The sequence below is a fragment of the Convolutriloba macropyga genome, chromosome 1 (assembly GCF_964194025.1).
Source record: "Convolutriloba macropyga chromosome 1, txConMacr16.3, whole genome shotgun sequence".
NCBI lineage: Eukaryota > Metazoa > Xenacoelomorpha > Acoela > Convolutidae > Convolutriloba > Convolutriloba macropyga.
This window is the reverse complement of record NC_134468.1, coordinates 75,806,322-75,819,196: the sequence shown is the minus strand read 5'-3', so window position 1 is coordinate 75,819,196 and position 12,875 is coordinate 75,806,322. Positions and strand designations below refer to the sequence as shown.

Below are 12,875 nucleotides of genomic sequence, written 5' to 3'. Positions count from 1 at the left end.
TTACTTACTCCAAAAATCAAAATAAATCACTGAAACGTCACTCAAAAAGTCTAACAAACCACCGAATAAAAAATTACTTACGCGAAAAACCACATAAAAAGCAACAGTACCAATATAAATTCGAAATGCTTTATTTGAGAGCAATTAGTCAAAAACCCGCATTATGTTACAAATTCAAAAACACTCTCAATAAATTTACCAAACGAAACATAGCTGGCAGATTGCCAGAAAAAAGCCGCAAAAGCTTCGTAGAGTCTGCAGTCTCAAAAAACAAAAAAAAACAAGACAGACAAAAAAAAATAGTTTTTTTCATGAAAGGCGGAGATGTTATATTTTGATTAAGAACCTGTATAAGTTATTGTTGCCTCTATTAGGTGCTTTCAAATAACCTTCATTTAGAGTGACACATTCACTTGATCTTATCTCTTTGAATTAAAAATAAATAAAAGTCAAATTCAAAGTTAGAAAGTCATTTTTGAGAGTGAGGTAAGTCACGTGTGACAAAAACTTAAACACGCTAATGAACAAATAACTCGCTCCACTAAGAGCAAAAATTGACGTCACAAACGCTCTTCAGTTGAAATTGCATGAACGAATGAACAAAAAGCAGATTTGAAGTAGTTGTGACGTCTTATGGTCGTAACACAAAAATCTCGACGAAATAAAAAAAAACATAGCAGGAGAAGTCTTGACGTAAAAATCAAACAATTTTTTGACTAAACAAAAAACTAGACCTAGAACGGGCTATTCATTAATTGAGAAAACCAATTCAATTAAAATACAGTAAAAATCAATGTCCAAAAGCCACATATGAACAAAAAACCTCTAGCGAGAAATTTGGTTCAAGCGAAAAACTAGGCCTAGGATGAACTATGGATGGATTGGAAAAACCATATAGAAAATCCGGTCCAAAAAATCGAAAAAACAGCAAAAATCAAATTGAAATTGCCGCACGTGAACAAAAAACCACTAGCCAAAAAGCTAAAATTTTTCTTCAAACACCGTTTTCTAACTCTACTTTAAAATTAGTGCGAAAAATTTTCACGCCGCAAAACCACTCGCTTTTTCGCACCAATGTTTCGGCGTGACCAAAATCACTACTCCAATTTGACTTCAAAAATCAGGAATGTGTGAACAGATCTTAAAGACAGCACCCCAATACAATTCAAATTCTTTGAATCGTTAAAACCAAGAGAAGGCCAATAATAGCCCCTATTATCGCTGTGCGGCTATTAAAAAGTAATAAATGGGTTCTTACATTACAAATAGAAAAATTGAGCTTATATTGTTAAAAATAGCCTAATACACTATTTGCTTTACAAAAATTTAACTTCAAAACACCCTTGTTGAGAAAACAGCCAAGTGGACTCAATATGGAGGCGTAAAGAGACACAAGAGTATTATTGAAGTTAAAGTATAAATTACGTTGAATTAAAATAAATTTCAAAACTATTTTTTGACGCTATGGCCTCTTGTTTTGTATAGGGCAACATTATATTCAATTAAGTTTTTGTAAAAATTCCATCATACCGTTGACAAAAATCACTAAAGTGGGCTGGGGTGAAAAAGTGGCTGGGAGGGCTTGAGCACGGAGTGGGGGGGGGGGGGGTAAGTGAGAGGGCGGTCAAATTCAAAGAACCACCTATCACAACAACCATGAACTTTTGTCTCTTGAACAGTTTCGGCGAACATAATAATTAGAGACTAGTGAGCGGTACCGTTCTAAGAGATCTTGATGCACTCCAGGCTTTACCCCCTTCCTGAAATGAAGACGAAAAGTCAAATGGTCAGACGAGAAAAACGATTAGACGAACGGTTGGTACTACGAAGAATCGCATTTAAAAAGACCAGCAGGACTAATATAATTGCCATAAAATTGAGAGTTTAAATTGTGAAAAATAGCCTATCATAGCAATTAATAGTTCATCATAGCAATTAATAATCAGACTCAAGCACACAGTATGATGCTGAAAAGCTTAACTGGCTATCCAATTTATGACTTAAAGGATTCATTTGAATTAAATTGCCATTGAAATTTCCATTGTTTCAAGAAGATAAAGTTTATCATTTGGAGTCTCTTGTGACAAAAAAATGAAATGTTGCATGCGCGAACAAAAAAGATTTGCTCATGAACTAATGAGGAACTAATGGGATTTTCCGCTCTCGCCGTGTCTTACAAAAACTTGATTCCAGTCGTACTTACAATATTGACGTTTTAAATCCTTTTATAACTCAACAACCAAACTGCAGATCATTTAAGATCATTGCATATATAACTAGATTTCTCATAACTTCAAAACGATCCTTGACAAGCTAATAATTTATATCGGAAAACAAAGCACATTTGAACAGAAATCAGCAGCAAAAAGAGTATTCATCATTCTCGCAAGTATTACCGCGCATCAAACACCACCAATCTTCTGGTCCTCTTTTTATACATAATTCTGTAGCCACACTCTCGACACCTGATTGGGTCTCGTGCTTTGATCTCATTTTCCGAATGACACTCGCCGCAGATGTAGATCATAGGCTGGGGAGTTCTGCTGGCAGTCATCGCGGGATCCGAGGCTTGGGACGATGCCCCTGGTGTCTGACTCCCATGAGCTGGAGTAAATGACATTTGATCTGGAATTTGACACACCACTTTAAAACGCTGCTTCTACGCCATATTCTTTCAAAATATCAAATAAAAAACTTCGACTTGATAATCACCTATCAATATCTTCGTTATAAAGACAACTGACGGTTATATAGCTCCAATGAACTCTTAAGATTAAGAACCGACCTTCATCACCGACCTTCAGATTAAGAACCGCCACCAAGAACTTATGTCTTCTCAAAACAAATTCGGCGGATCGCACACTTAGAGACTAGAAGGCTCACAGCTCTAAGAGAACTTAATGCCCTCCGCGCGTTACCTGTTTATCCCGTTTTTGAGGACAAACAGTCAAAAGGGTCTGACGAAAAACCGGTCAAGCGAAAAATCGCATAAAAAGACCGCAGGACTAATAATTGCTACACATTATTTTTAAGCAATTCGATTAAGCGATAAATCTAGCTGAACACATCCTTAACTTAACAATCTGGACTTCAAAATTATGCTCATGACTTTAAAATCTTTGACAAAAACAAATATAAATTCGCTCAGCACAACTGGGAAAATTTGTAAATAAATTTTTTTTACAGCCACGCTTCAATTAAATGCGGCTCTCTAAAAAGTGACCTCATCGAATTCCTGTCAATTTTGTTCATTCGTTCCACGATCTCCATTCTTCTCTGTGCCCGTGCACGTTCTCTATTCACAAAATTCGGTTCTCCAATCAGCTTTTGCGCTTTCGCAAATTGCCTCTTCACAATTTCAGTTGCCTCTTCTGGTTTCAAAATTCTTCGGTTACTGAGTCCTTCGCAGATGGCTCTATGCATATCTTTGTGGTATGTAAACCTGTGTAGGATTGTCAACACTTCCAGAAAATTGATTGGTTTTGATGCCAAAACTCGCGCGTTATCAGACAATGGAAACTTTGCACATCTGATGCCGAGCTTTTTAGCGTGTACTAAACTGCAATTCTTCCTAAGAACTTTGTCAACAAGTCCACCGATCACAAAAATATCATCAGCTTTGAAGTCTTCAAGATCATCAGAAGCGTCTGGTGTGAGATAGATAAGGTTCGATCGCGGGAAGACTGTTGTAAATGGTGCTTCAGTTGACGTCACTTGACAATTTACTTTTTGAAGGTAATTGTACACAACACTTGTCTCCTTGTTTCCAGTCAGGCATAAATGGAAAGGCTCCGGGATATCTCTGAAACATCAAAATTTTTAAACGGTAAACTTATTAACCTATAAGATATTCCAACCGATTTCACTGGCACTAATTGATTTCGGCATTTAAGATTTTTTTTCCAGACACCGGGTAATCAAAATTTGATGACTATAAAAGCCATACAACGCCAAACAATGACGCACGTATACTTTGCTTTTCTCATACTGTTCGAACCGCTTGTTTGTTTATTAATTCCTCAACGGTTTTACAGCCATTAGAAAGTCATACGAGCTAATTCTGAAATCAGAAAAGAATTGCCAAATCCTTCAAAGAGGGTGGTCCTTTAGAGGGTGATCTGAAAAGAGGAACTTGATGTCCCTGTTGATCATGCTTGCTTTATTGTATTTATACGAAAAAGCTAAATAAATCTATCTAAAGACAATGCAAAGAAGTAAATGAATAACAACGTAACTGCTACTTGTGCTTACTTTAGGACATCAACCATGCCAATGATCTGCCGAGCAAGTTCCTTCTTCTCGTGCATGTTCATGAGATAATCGAACGACATGTCCATGACCAATGGTATTCCACATCGCATTGCAGCTGCAACCTTGCTCTTCCCAGATTCTCTCGCATGTCGTTGGTGGCACTTGCTAAAGGAGCGAATCCAGGTACCAGTTCTAAAAAATAGGCAACATAGCAGTGAATGTTTACAGATACAGTAACTGTTATGCAGTACATGTGGCAGCAGAACACAACAGACTAACATCTGAGGAACTGACCTCATACAACCGCGCACTTGCAACAAACAGTCTTTTCACTTCTTGAGACTGACCTCTGTCATTTGCACTCAAGGTCTTGCGCTGAATGTCACTCAAAATAGTAGATAATGGCCCGACAGAAAGTCGCTTCGAAAGACCAAGTTGACTACTTGAAAATAGATTCGACGCCTTTGTAGGCCCCTATTGTCAAATAACTGATGAGTAGCCTAGAAACTTCTTCATGGGTGCAAAAACTTTGCCCTCATAGGAGTCCGAACCCGCGACCTCCAAGATATCAGTCTCATATCTTAACCACTTACGGCTTCTACGGCTCACAATCGCTCCAATATAACAGCAAACAATAAAAGAAGTCACTCAAAATAATTTCAAAATGAAGGAGTGAAGTCACTGAAAAAGACAAAGAATTTTCTAAAACAAAAGCGCAAAAACGGTCACGCAACAATTTTGCATAAAAAAACCACGTTTACAATATTTGCTTCAAACTTCGTTCCAGAGCAACCAAAAACCATTTTTTCGTAATGACTTAGATCGAAATCCGAAAACGTTTGTTTCAGTGATAAAAACTCTAAATCTGACTATTTTAAAAGCTCGCACTTAATTGACTATCAAAAAAGAGTAATTTCTTTAGTTGGTCTAAAATTAGAAATCAAATGAGGTGAATCGTGTTTTAGAAAATCAATGAAAACAAAACTCACTTGCCAGCAATTAACCATTATGATATCAAAAATACAGCACAATGGATCCGAAAAGGACCGCTGAAATGTGTAATGAAATCTAGACGTATCCTAACGTAAAATCCAAATCTGTAATTCAAAGGTCGATGTTAATCAAAAACAAAAGGGATTAAAGATTTCCAGGAATTCAGCGGAACATGAACGAAGACAAAATGAAACATACCGACTAATGTCAAAAGAATTGCTCTCGAACGACTACTGGGACCTCTAATCAATTGAAGTCTGCTTCAATAAGGGGCGCGCGGTGTGTAGCTTATGGGACTAAGTTAATTCACAAGGGGGCTTCAATTAACCTCGTTAGAGGTTAATGTACACTACACTATTAAGATTTAATGAAATATGGCACCAGTTTTGGCGCATTTTTCATTTGACCTTTTAGTATTAAATTGCCGCCAATTGAGTTCAGCTGCTTGAAATTGTGATTGAGAGAGAATTTTAGATTACGCGAAACGCAAAAAGCCAAGGGCGTAAAAGTCACTCGAAAAGTCAAAACCGTCAAGCGAAAGTTTTTATGAGACACAAACGGTTTATAAGGAAAAAGCACTAATGGAGCCTTTTCAAACTTAATATTCGAAATCAAAACTCAAGACTCTTAATACTCAAGAATTAGGTCATTTACGTTTGGCACTACTTTGATGCACACTATTGATCTTTAATTAGTAAAAGCTCACAAAAATTAGTTTATTGAGTTCAGAAGTCATTTTTGTGAATCAGATATGTCACGCAATTGACCTAAAAGGAGATCAAATGACGCCACGCACAAAAATTTTAACTGCAAACAGTAGAAGTCACTGAAATAGAAAAAGTCAATGGTCAAGAATAATCGATGGATACGCTGAATTAAAAAAACAGGACAAGTCAGATACAATCCAAAGAATTGATTTAGCTTTGACCTGACAAAAAAGCTGTGTTAGATGTCCAAAAACAATAATAAGTAATTTTACGAACAGAACAAAAAAAGCGAGCAAGACTAAAAAATCAGATCTAGAGATGGTCAAAACCAAAAAACGGCTTCCAAAAACTCACGTCACTAATAAAATTCCCTTGTTTTTTTCAATATCAACCGATGAAACTTGTCATTAAAAAGGTTAAGTGATAAGACAGCAATAAGTTCAATAAATACTTGCAAAACTCAAAAATTCACTGATATATTTTTTTTAAAAAACGGGCAGCGCATAAATAAACAAACAAAAGCTATAAACTAAAAAGATTTCAAACAAAAAGGAAAACTTTTTTAGAAACCAATGAAAACGGTCAATAATGAGACAAAGATATAAATTAAAGTTAACAACAAAAATTCGCAAAACCCAAAAACTCTATGAAATTTCTAGAAGATAATTGACGCCATAGACATAGAAGGCATCAGCTTTGAGCAGAAACGATTTAATCGACTGAAATATCCCCTATTAGCAACCTAAGAGGCTTTTTATTAATGAGCATTGAATGATAAGAAAACAAAAATTATAAAAGTACAACAAACACTCAAAAATTAACTCATAAATTTTAAAAAAAAGGTAGTGTCAAAGTCATTAAAACAAATAAAACTTTAACTCGGACCATTAATTTAATTCATTTGCGCCTCGTTATCAACAAATGGGCCCTATCATTGATGATACTAGGATACTTTAAGGATCGCAATATAAAATATTCTAATGTTTTGTGACAAATAAGTGTTCAGGTCACAAAAAGTTTCAGCTGCCCCTTGATAAACTTTAGCTATTTCAACTAGGCGCAATTAGAACACATATGTATTACTAAAAGCGAAGCGAATTGATTCACGTTTAAAAAATTCCCTCTCATAAACCGAAAATCTGTTCAAACACCAACTTCGGACTCCCGTTTAAAGGTAGTTTGCAAAGAATCACGTCTTAAATCTACTCTACTTTTCGCTCCGTTTAGTACTTCAGTGTGACTAAAATCACCTCTATAATTTGACTTCTCTCTGACGTGAAAAAACCGAAAGAAGCGTGAACAGATCTTAAAAACATAAACCGACCATTATCGGAAGAATTGCTCTTGAACGACAGGCGAGGTAATTTAATTCAGGGGCTGGAGCCTACAAGTTTTTCATTAAGGGTGCAAAAATTCGGACCATTGACCTCCTCTCCCTGACCACAAGTACTGCCCACTCGGCTATCGGGCCCTTCTTGTTCCTATGCTGCCATCGATTTTATTTTAGCAACAAGCTTTACTTCGGAGTGAGAGAATTAGGATTCACTCAAAAATGAAGAAGGAAAACGGGAAAAAGTCATTTGAGAAGCCAAAGAATGTTCTGGAAGAAAAGCGCAAAATGGCGAAAAAGACCAACACGTTTACAATAATTGCTATGAACTTCGTTCAAGAGCAATTAATAAGACAGCACACCAATACAATCCAAATCCTTTGGATTGTGAAAAAAATCTACGATGTCCCCAATAATAACCGCTATCGCTTCGCGGCTACTAAAAATGAAAAAATAATTACTCAAATCATCATAAGTTTAGTGCTGATTCGTCAAGAGGGTACACAAGGAGGCTCGTAAATGTACGTTTGCACATGAAGTTCCCACCCGAGCTGATCTACATTTTTGCCTTTCATGTCAACCAAATGAAGATATAACCAAAAAAATATTTTTCAGTTTTTAAAAAATTATTTACACCCCAACTACTAATTGAGTTATATAATGCCATTCCTCGTGAGAGCACTCACAAGATCTGCCGAAAAAAGACAACAAGAAAAAAACACAAAACGAGCCAAACTAAAAAATTAACGGCAAAAACCTAGTAAACAACTTCAAAATGCAATCACATAAAACCATAACACCAAAATTTTCTTTCAACTCAACGACACAGCAGATGGTACTTTTCCTTAATGAGACTATGTAACAAGTAAAGAGAAAAAATAATGAGCCGAGACTAAAAAATCTATCAACATTTTTAACAAATAATGTCAAACATACTAAAATAATTAACTTTTAACAAATTATTATTCGAGAAATTTACTATAAAACTATTACAAAACCGATAGGACCTGTCTTTGGTTATATTAAGCCATATAAACGGACTAAAGATACACAAATCATTGATGCCATTAAAATCAGTAGCTATTATCTAAACATTGTTTTTTATTTCAATTGTTATCTATACTAATTATGTTGAAATTTTACTGAACAATTAAATGAGTTCAATTGGGCCTCATTTGAAAAAAACTGGTCTCTGTTATTACCTGAATGTGGTGAAAGAGAAAAAAACAAAAATTGACCACTCACAAAACATTAATGAAAAATCAATAGAAAGTTTCAATTTTGAATTACAAGGAATTGCATGAAACCTCTCAATGAAGAGAATTATTTACGAGTGGACAAAAAGAAAAACAAAAAATACAAAAAACAATACAAATAACAAAAAAAGACTTGAAAACCAGTAATATCATAAACTTTATGACTATTCGCTATGGACTGACTGCATAGAGTATTATTATTCAATGCCCAATTAGAAGCTTATGAAACTTCTCAGCATATTACGACTACATAATGAACAAAAAGAACAGCAAAACGAAAATTCTTAAAATAATGAGACAAGTGTCGAAGCCAATAAAAAACAGAACTTTTCCGTAAACACATTTCTATTTTCAATTATATATTACCAACAATAAGATTCCTCTCTCTTTAACCATAAGACTTGAAAAAATCAACCAACATCAACAAATATTTTTAAACCACGAAATCTTTGAGAAAACCCGTAGTATCAACAACATTAAATTCAATAGCTTTCAACGGAAGTCAATAAATACGCTACGTTAAGCTTCGATGGGAAGATAAAACTGTTGGTTGTTGACGAGTCATCAATAAGAAATTAGAATAAGTTTTATGACTATGAAAACAATAAATACAGACAAACCAAAAATTCATTAGAAAAGTGCGAGAAGAAAGTGTCGAAGCCATTTAATCCTCAAGCATTTCTCTGAAAAAATTATGCATGATTCTTTCAACGTCTCCTCTGAGACAATGGGGACTATCAATATTAGGATGTGATAAGATTCCAAAAGTAAACAAAATTACAAAAATTATCCAAAAATTAAAATATATGAAAACTCTTCGCAAAAGACGGGGTCCTGTCATTACCGAGACTGACTTAGAATTCGCAAAAATAAATTTAAGTCCGGCTAACGTTCAAAAAAATTTTCTAAAAAGATTTTTTTAAGGTCTTAACAACCATCAGCTGTCCACTCAAAACACTAGATAGGTTCAATTATGCTCATCAGGAAGACCATTGCATTATTTGGCAACGTTTTTATGGCATACGACTTAAAAAATTCAGTAAAAACTCAGAAAATCAAAATTTTTATTAAAAAATTACGAACACTCAGAGTCGAAGCCAAAAAATATGAGAGATTCGTTGAAAGCTAATTTTCTTCATTTGGCATCAATGGAATGTAAATGAGGTTTGTCATTAACGGAATCTTGATATGAAAGGTGATTATTCTCTTGGCGGCTTGAAAAAAATATACAAATTTTTTTTTTTAAAAAAAAAACAGCTCTCAAATAGAATTTGAATTTTTTGATAATAAATTTCCCTGTGAAACCAGAACTATTATTTTTAATCGCCTTTCGTCCATTAGGAACACCAAATTGATGCATTTTGTAGCGAGAAAGGTAATTTTGAATTAAATTTTTTATGGAAACAATGTTTGTTCGAACAAAAATTACGCTCTAAGTGAACAAAAGTGAACCAAATATCCCGTGTTCACATGAAACTTTAAACCTCGATAACTCCTCGAAAAAAAAAAAACGATAATTCGAAAAAATCTTTTGAATTTCGAATTCTACGCTGGACGAGCTTTTTAATGATACCACTCACATTTCTCTACGATGAACATATCGATCGGCCAAAATTGTCCGAACAAAAAACCCATTTGAGTATATAGTTCCTCCCCCCACAAGTGGGGTCAGAACAAAAATGTTTTGAAGTCTGCAACCAGTCTAGAAAAGACCGATTAACAACTGGAATCGATTAGTAACTTAAATAAATCTTTATTCAATTCAAAAACTTTGACTTTAAAATCTCAGCGAAACTACAATTAAAACGTAAAAATTTGAAAAAAAAATATCAAGAAACTTGAGCATTGTCATTTAAAAACTCATCTAAAGACTTAAGATTAATATTCTGTAAAAAATACTATTGCTAATGTATTTACCGAGAGACAATTAGCAGCAGCAACGCTATGCTGCAATGGAAACATGCTATATGATAACGATCAACGATATAACCAAGATTTTCAGACCGGCAAATGCTCAAAATTGACCAACCATTTTTTTTATTTTATAGTAGTATTTCAATTATTTTTAATCAGAGAGGTCTTAAATTTGATCGCAAAACGGATCGATTGGCGAAAGCCAAGACAAACGCAATACAGTTACGCTCAGCGAGCACCTTTGCTACATCTATTAAAATCAATTACTGTAGCCAATAAGGGCTCCCGCTCAACTTGAAAACGTACAGATCGCGCTTGGGCTGCTCAGCAGAGAACATTTCTTTCCTCTTCTGATGCCGCACATCTTCATTTACTCGTTTCCAGTGCGTTTTGAACAAGAACCTCAAATAACCTTCAATGCTATTCCTCGGCTTCTTCTGTCGCTTTACAGTGAAGCCGCTATTGCTGTTGGCATCATTATCATCATCCCAGTAGACGTTTCCGTCGACATCAGTCTCGGACTGCAGATCTCTCGCTTCTCGCTCATAGCGCATAAATTCTTCAAGCTCCGCGATCGACATCTGGAAACATCAATTAACATAATTATCACAGAAGCTCAGAAGTAGAATATAGACGGAAGCAACAATGTAATTCTGCCATCATTGTAGAATACGATTTACCTCCATATTCAAAGCTAGGTAAAAATGCGATCAGAAAATGAACAAAAAATCTTTAACAATAATCAATCTAAAAAAACGCAAAGACTTAGCATAATCAAAATTCTCCGATTAAAAATTTACAATTAAACACCTAGCGAGCTTAGAACAGCCAGCAGCTCTTTTGGTCTTATTTCTAGAAGTTAAAGACTTGCGCATATTAAAAAAATCGCGTTCACCTCAGGAGGAGCTTTGTCTTCGTACGCTAGCACCACCAACTTCTCAACATATTCTCCAATTTTAGAACACATTTTTTCGTCCAAGTTGGGATTTCGCGTTCTATAAGCATCAAGCAAAGCCTCCAACTCAAATCTCTCGACTGCTTCCTGTCGAGATCCCTGCTCTTGCGTCATCGACTTCGAATAAATTCCTACATAAACAATTTATGCAAAAAATTTAACAAAAACGTACTCGGGTTCCTTGTGATTAGAGATAACGTCATAATGGTTTATTTACGTTATTAGTGGAGCTTTAGGTTCTAACCCCATTAAATTGAAGACTATTCCTATAAAGAGCAGGTAAGTAATGCAACAGTCATTAAGTTCGAAAATAAGTCACAATGCAGATAAACAAATTGATGAACATGAAGGTAGACTGCTTATTGAAACCTTTATTCCACCTATTTTTGACTTTCTTAAGCAGCAAAAAAATTGTACCTATCACATGTGTCACAAAATACCCAACGAGCCAAAATTTTATGTTATACCTAAAATTATCTGAACTTTCTATCAGAAACGATTGAGCATAATAATGCCTAAGTCAGATATAAATCACATGTAGAAAATTATCGAATTAAAATGTGCGACTAATTCAATTGACCATGCCTCGCGGGACACGTCCATGCCTCAGCAGCCCATTGAGATTGACATACAACTAACACAGCCGAATATGAGATACAATTATTCGCTTAAATATAATAAAATATGCAGTTCATACAAGCATATTTCTTTAAAACAAAAGATTTGATTGTATTTAAAACCAGAAAACGATTCGAAAACTGTTAAAACAGCAGAAGCAACAAGAATTTTACAAGCATGCAGCATTTTGTTCCATGATTGATAGGGTTTTCATATTGTAAAGGTTATGATTGTATTTAAAACCAGAAAACGATTCAAAAATTGTTAAAACAGCAGAAGCAACAAAAAATTTACAAGCATGCAGCATTTTGTTCCATGATTGATAGGATTTTCATATTTTAGTGGTTAACATGGGTATAGAAATTCAATCAGAAGCAAAACAAAAAAATCACGCAAAACGGATGAGCAATAAGAACAATAACAAACTAAACAACCAATTTTGCAAAACTATTCAATGCATGTTTTTCATCTTGTAGCTTCCCCGGCTCGCAAGTTTTGATGAAATGTTTTTGTATGCATTTAGCCTTAATCTGTTTAATTTTTACCATTGGGACATTTAACTATTCGCTTCGGTGTTGCCAAAAATAGATGCCGTATGTCTAAAACTTCCAAGTTTTCCAATATATTTATTTCAAATACCTGCAAATAATGAAAAAATTTGGTTCGCACGGTAATTTAACATTTTGGAATCCAGGTTAGATTGAAAAAAACTATCATATCTATAACAAAACCCTGTGATAGAAGTCATCGTGACATCATATGGTCTTTAACAAAATCTTGACGAAATAAAAAAAACATAGCAGGACAAGTCCAGACCTGTAATTAAAATAATTTTCAATGATAACCTAAAA

At 34.8% G+C, this 12,875-nt stretch overlaps 1 protein-coding gene across 1 annotated transcript in view; it reads right to left on the bottom strand.

Moving 5' to 3' along the window:
* Nucleotides 1–3,118: 3,118 nt before the first annotated feature.
* The window catches only part of LOC142342739 (uncharacterized), a 125,425-nt gene continuing 115,668 nt past the window's right edge, over nucleotides 3,119–12,875 (bottom strand). Inside the window, exons 3-6 of the mRNA XM_075394268.1 lie at nucleotides 11,347–11,537; nucleotides 10,758–11,032; nucleotides 4,252–4,443; nucleotides 3,119–3,802 (exon numbers count right to left, since the gene is read on the bottom strand). Coding sequence (XP_075250383.1) covers nucleotides 3,181–3,802; nucleotides 4,252–4,443; nucleotides 10,758–11,032; nucleotides 11,347–11,537 — 1,280 coding nt within the window. The 3' untranslated portion in view covers nucleotides 3,119–3,180. The remainder of the gene's footprint in view (nucleotides 3,803–4,251; nucleotides 4,444–10,757; nucleotides 11,033–11,346; nucleotides 11,538–12,875) is intronic.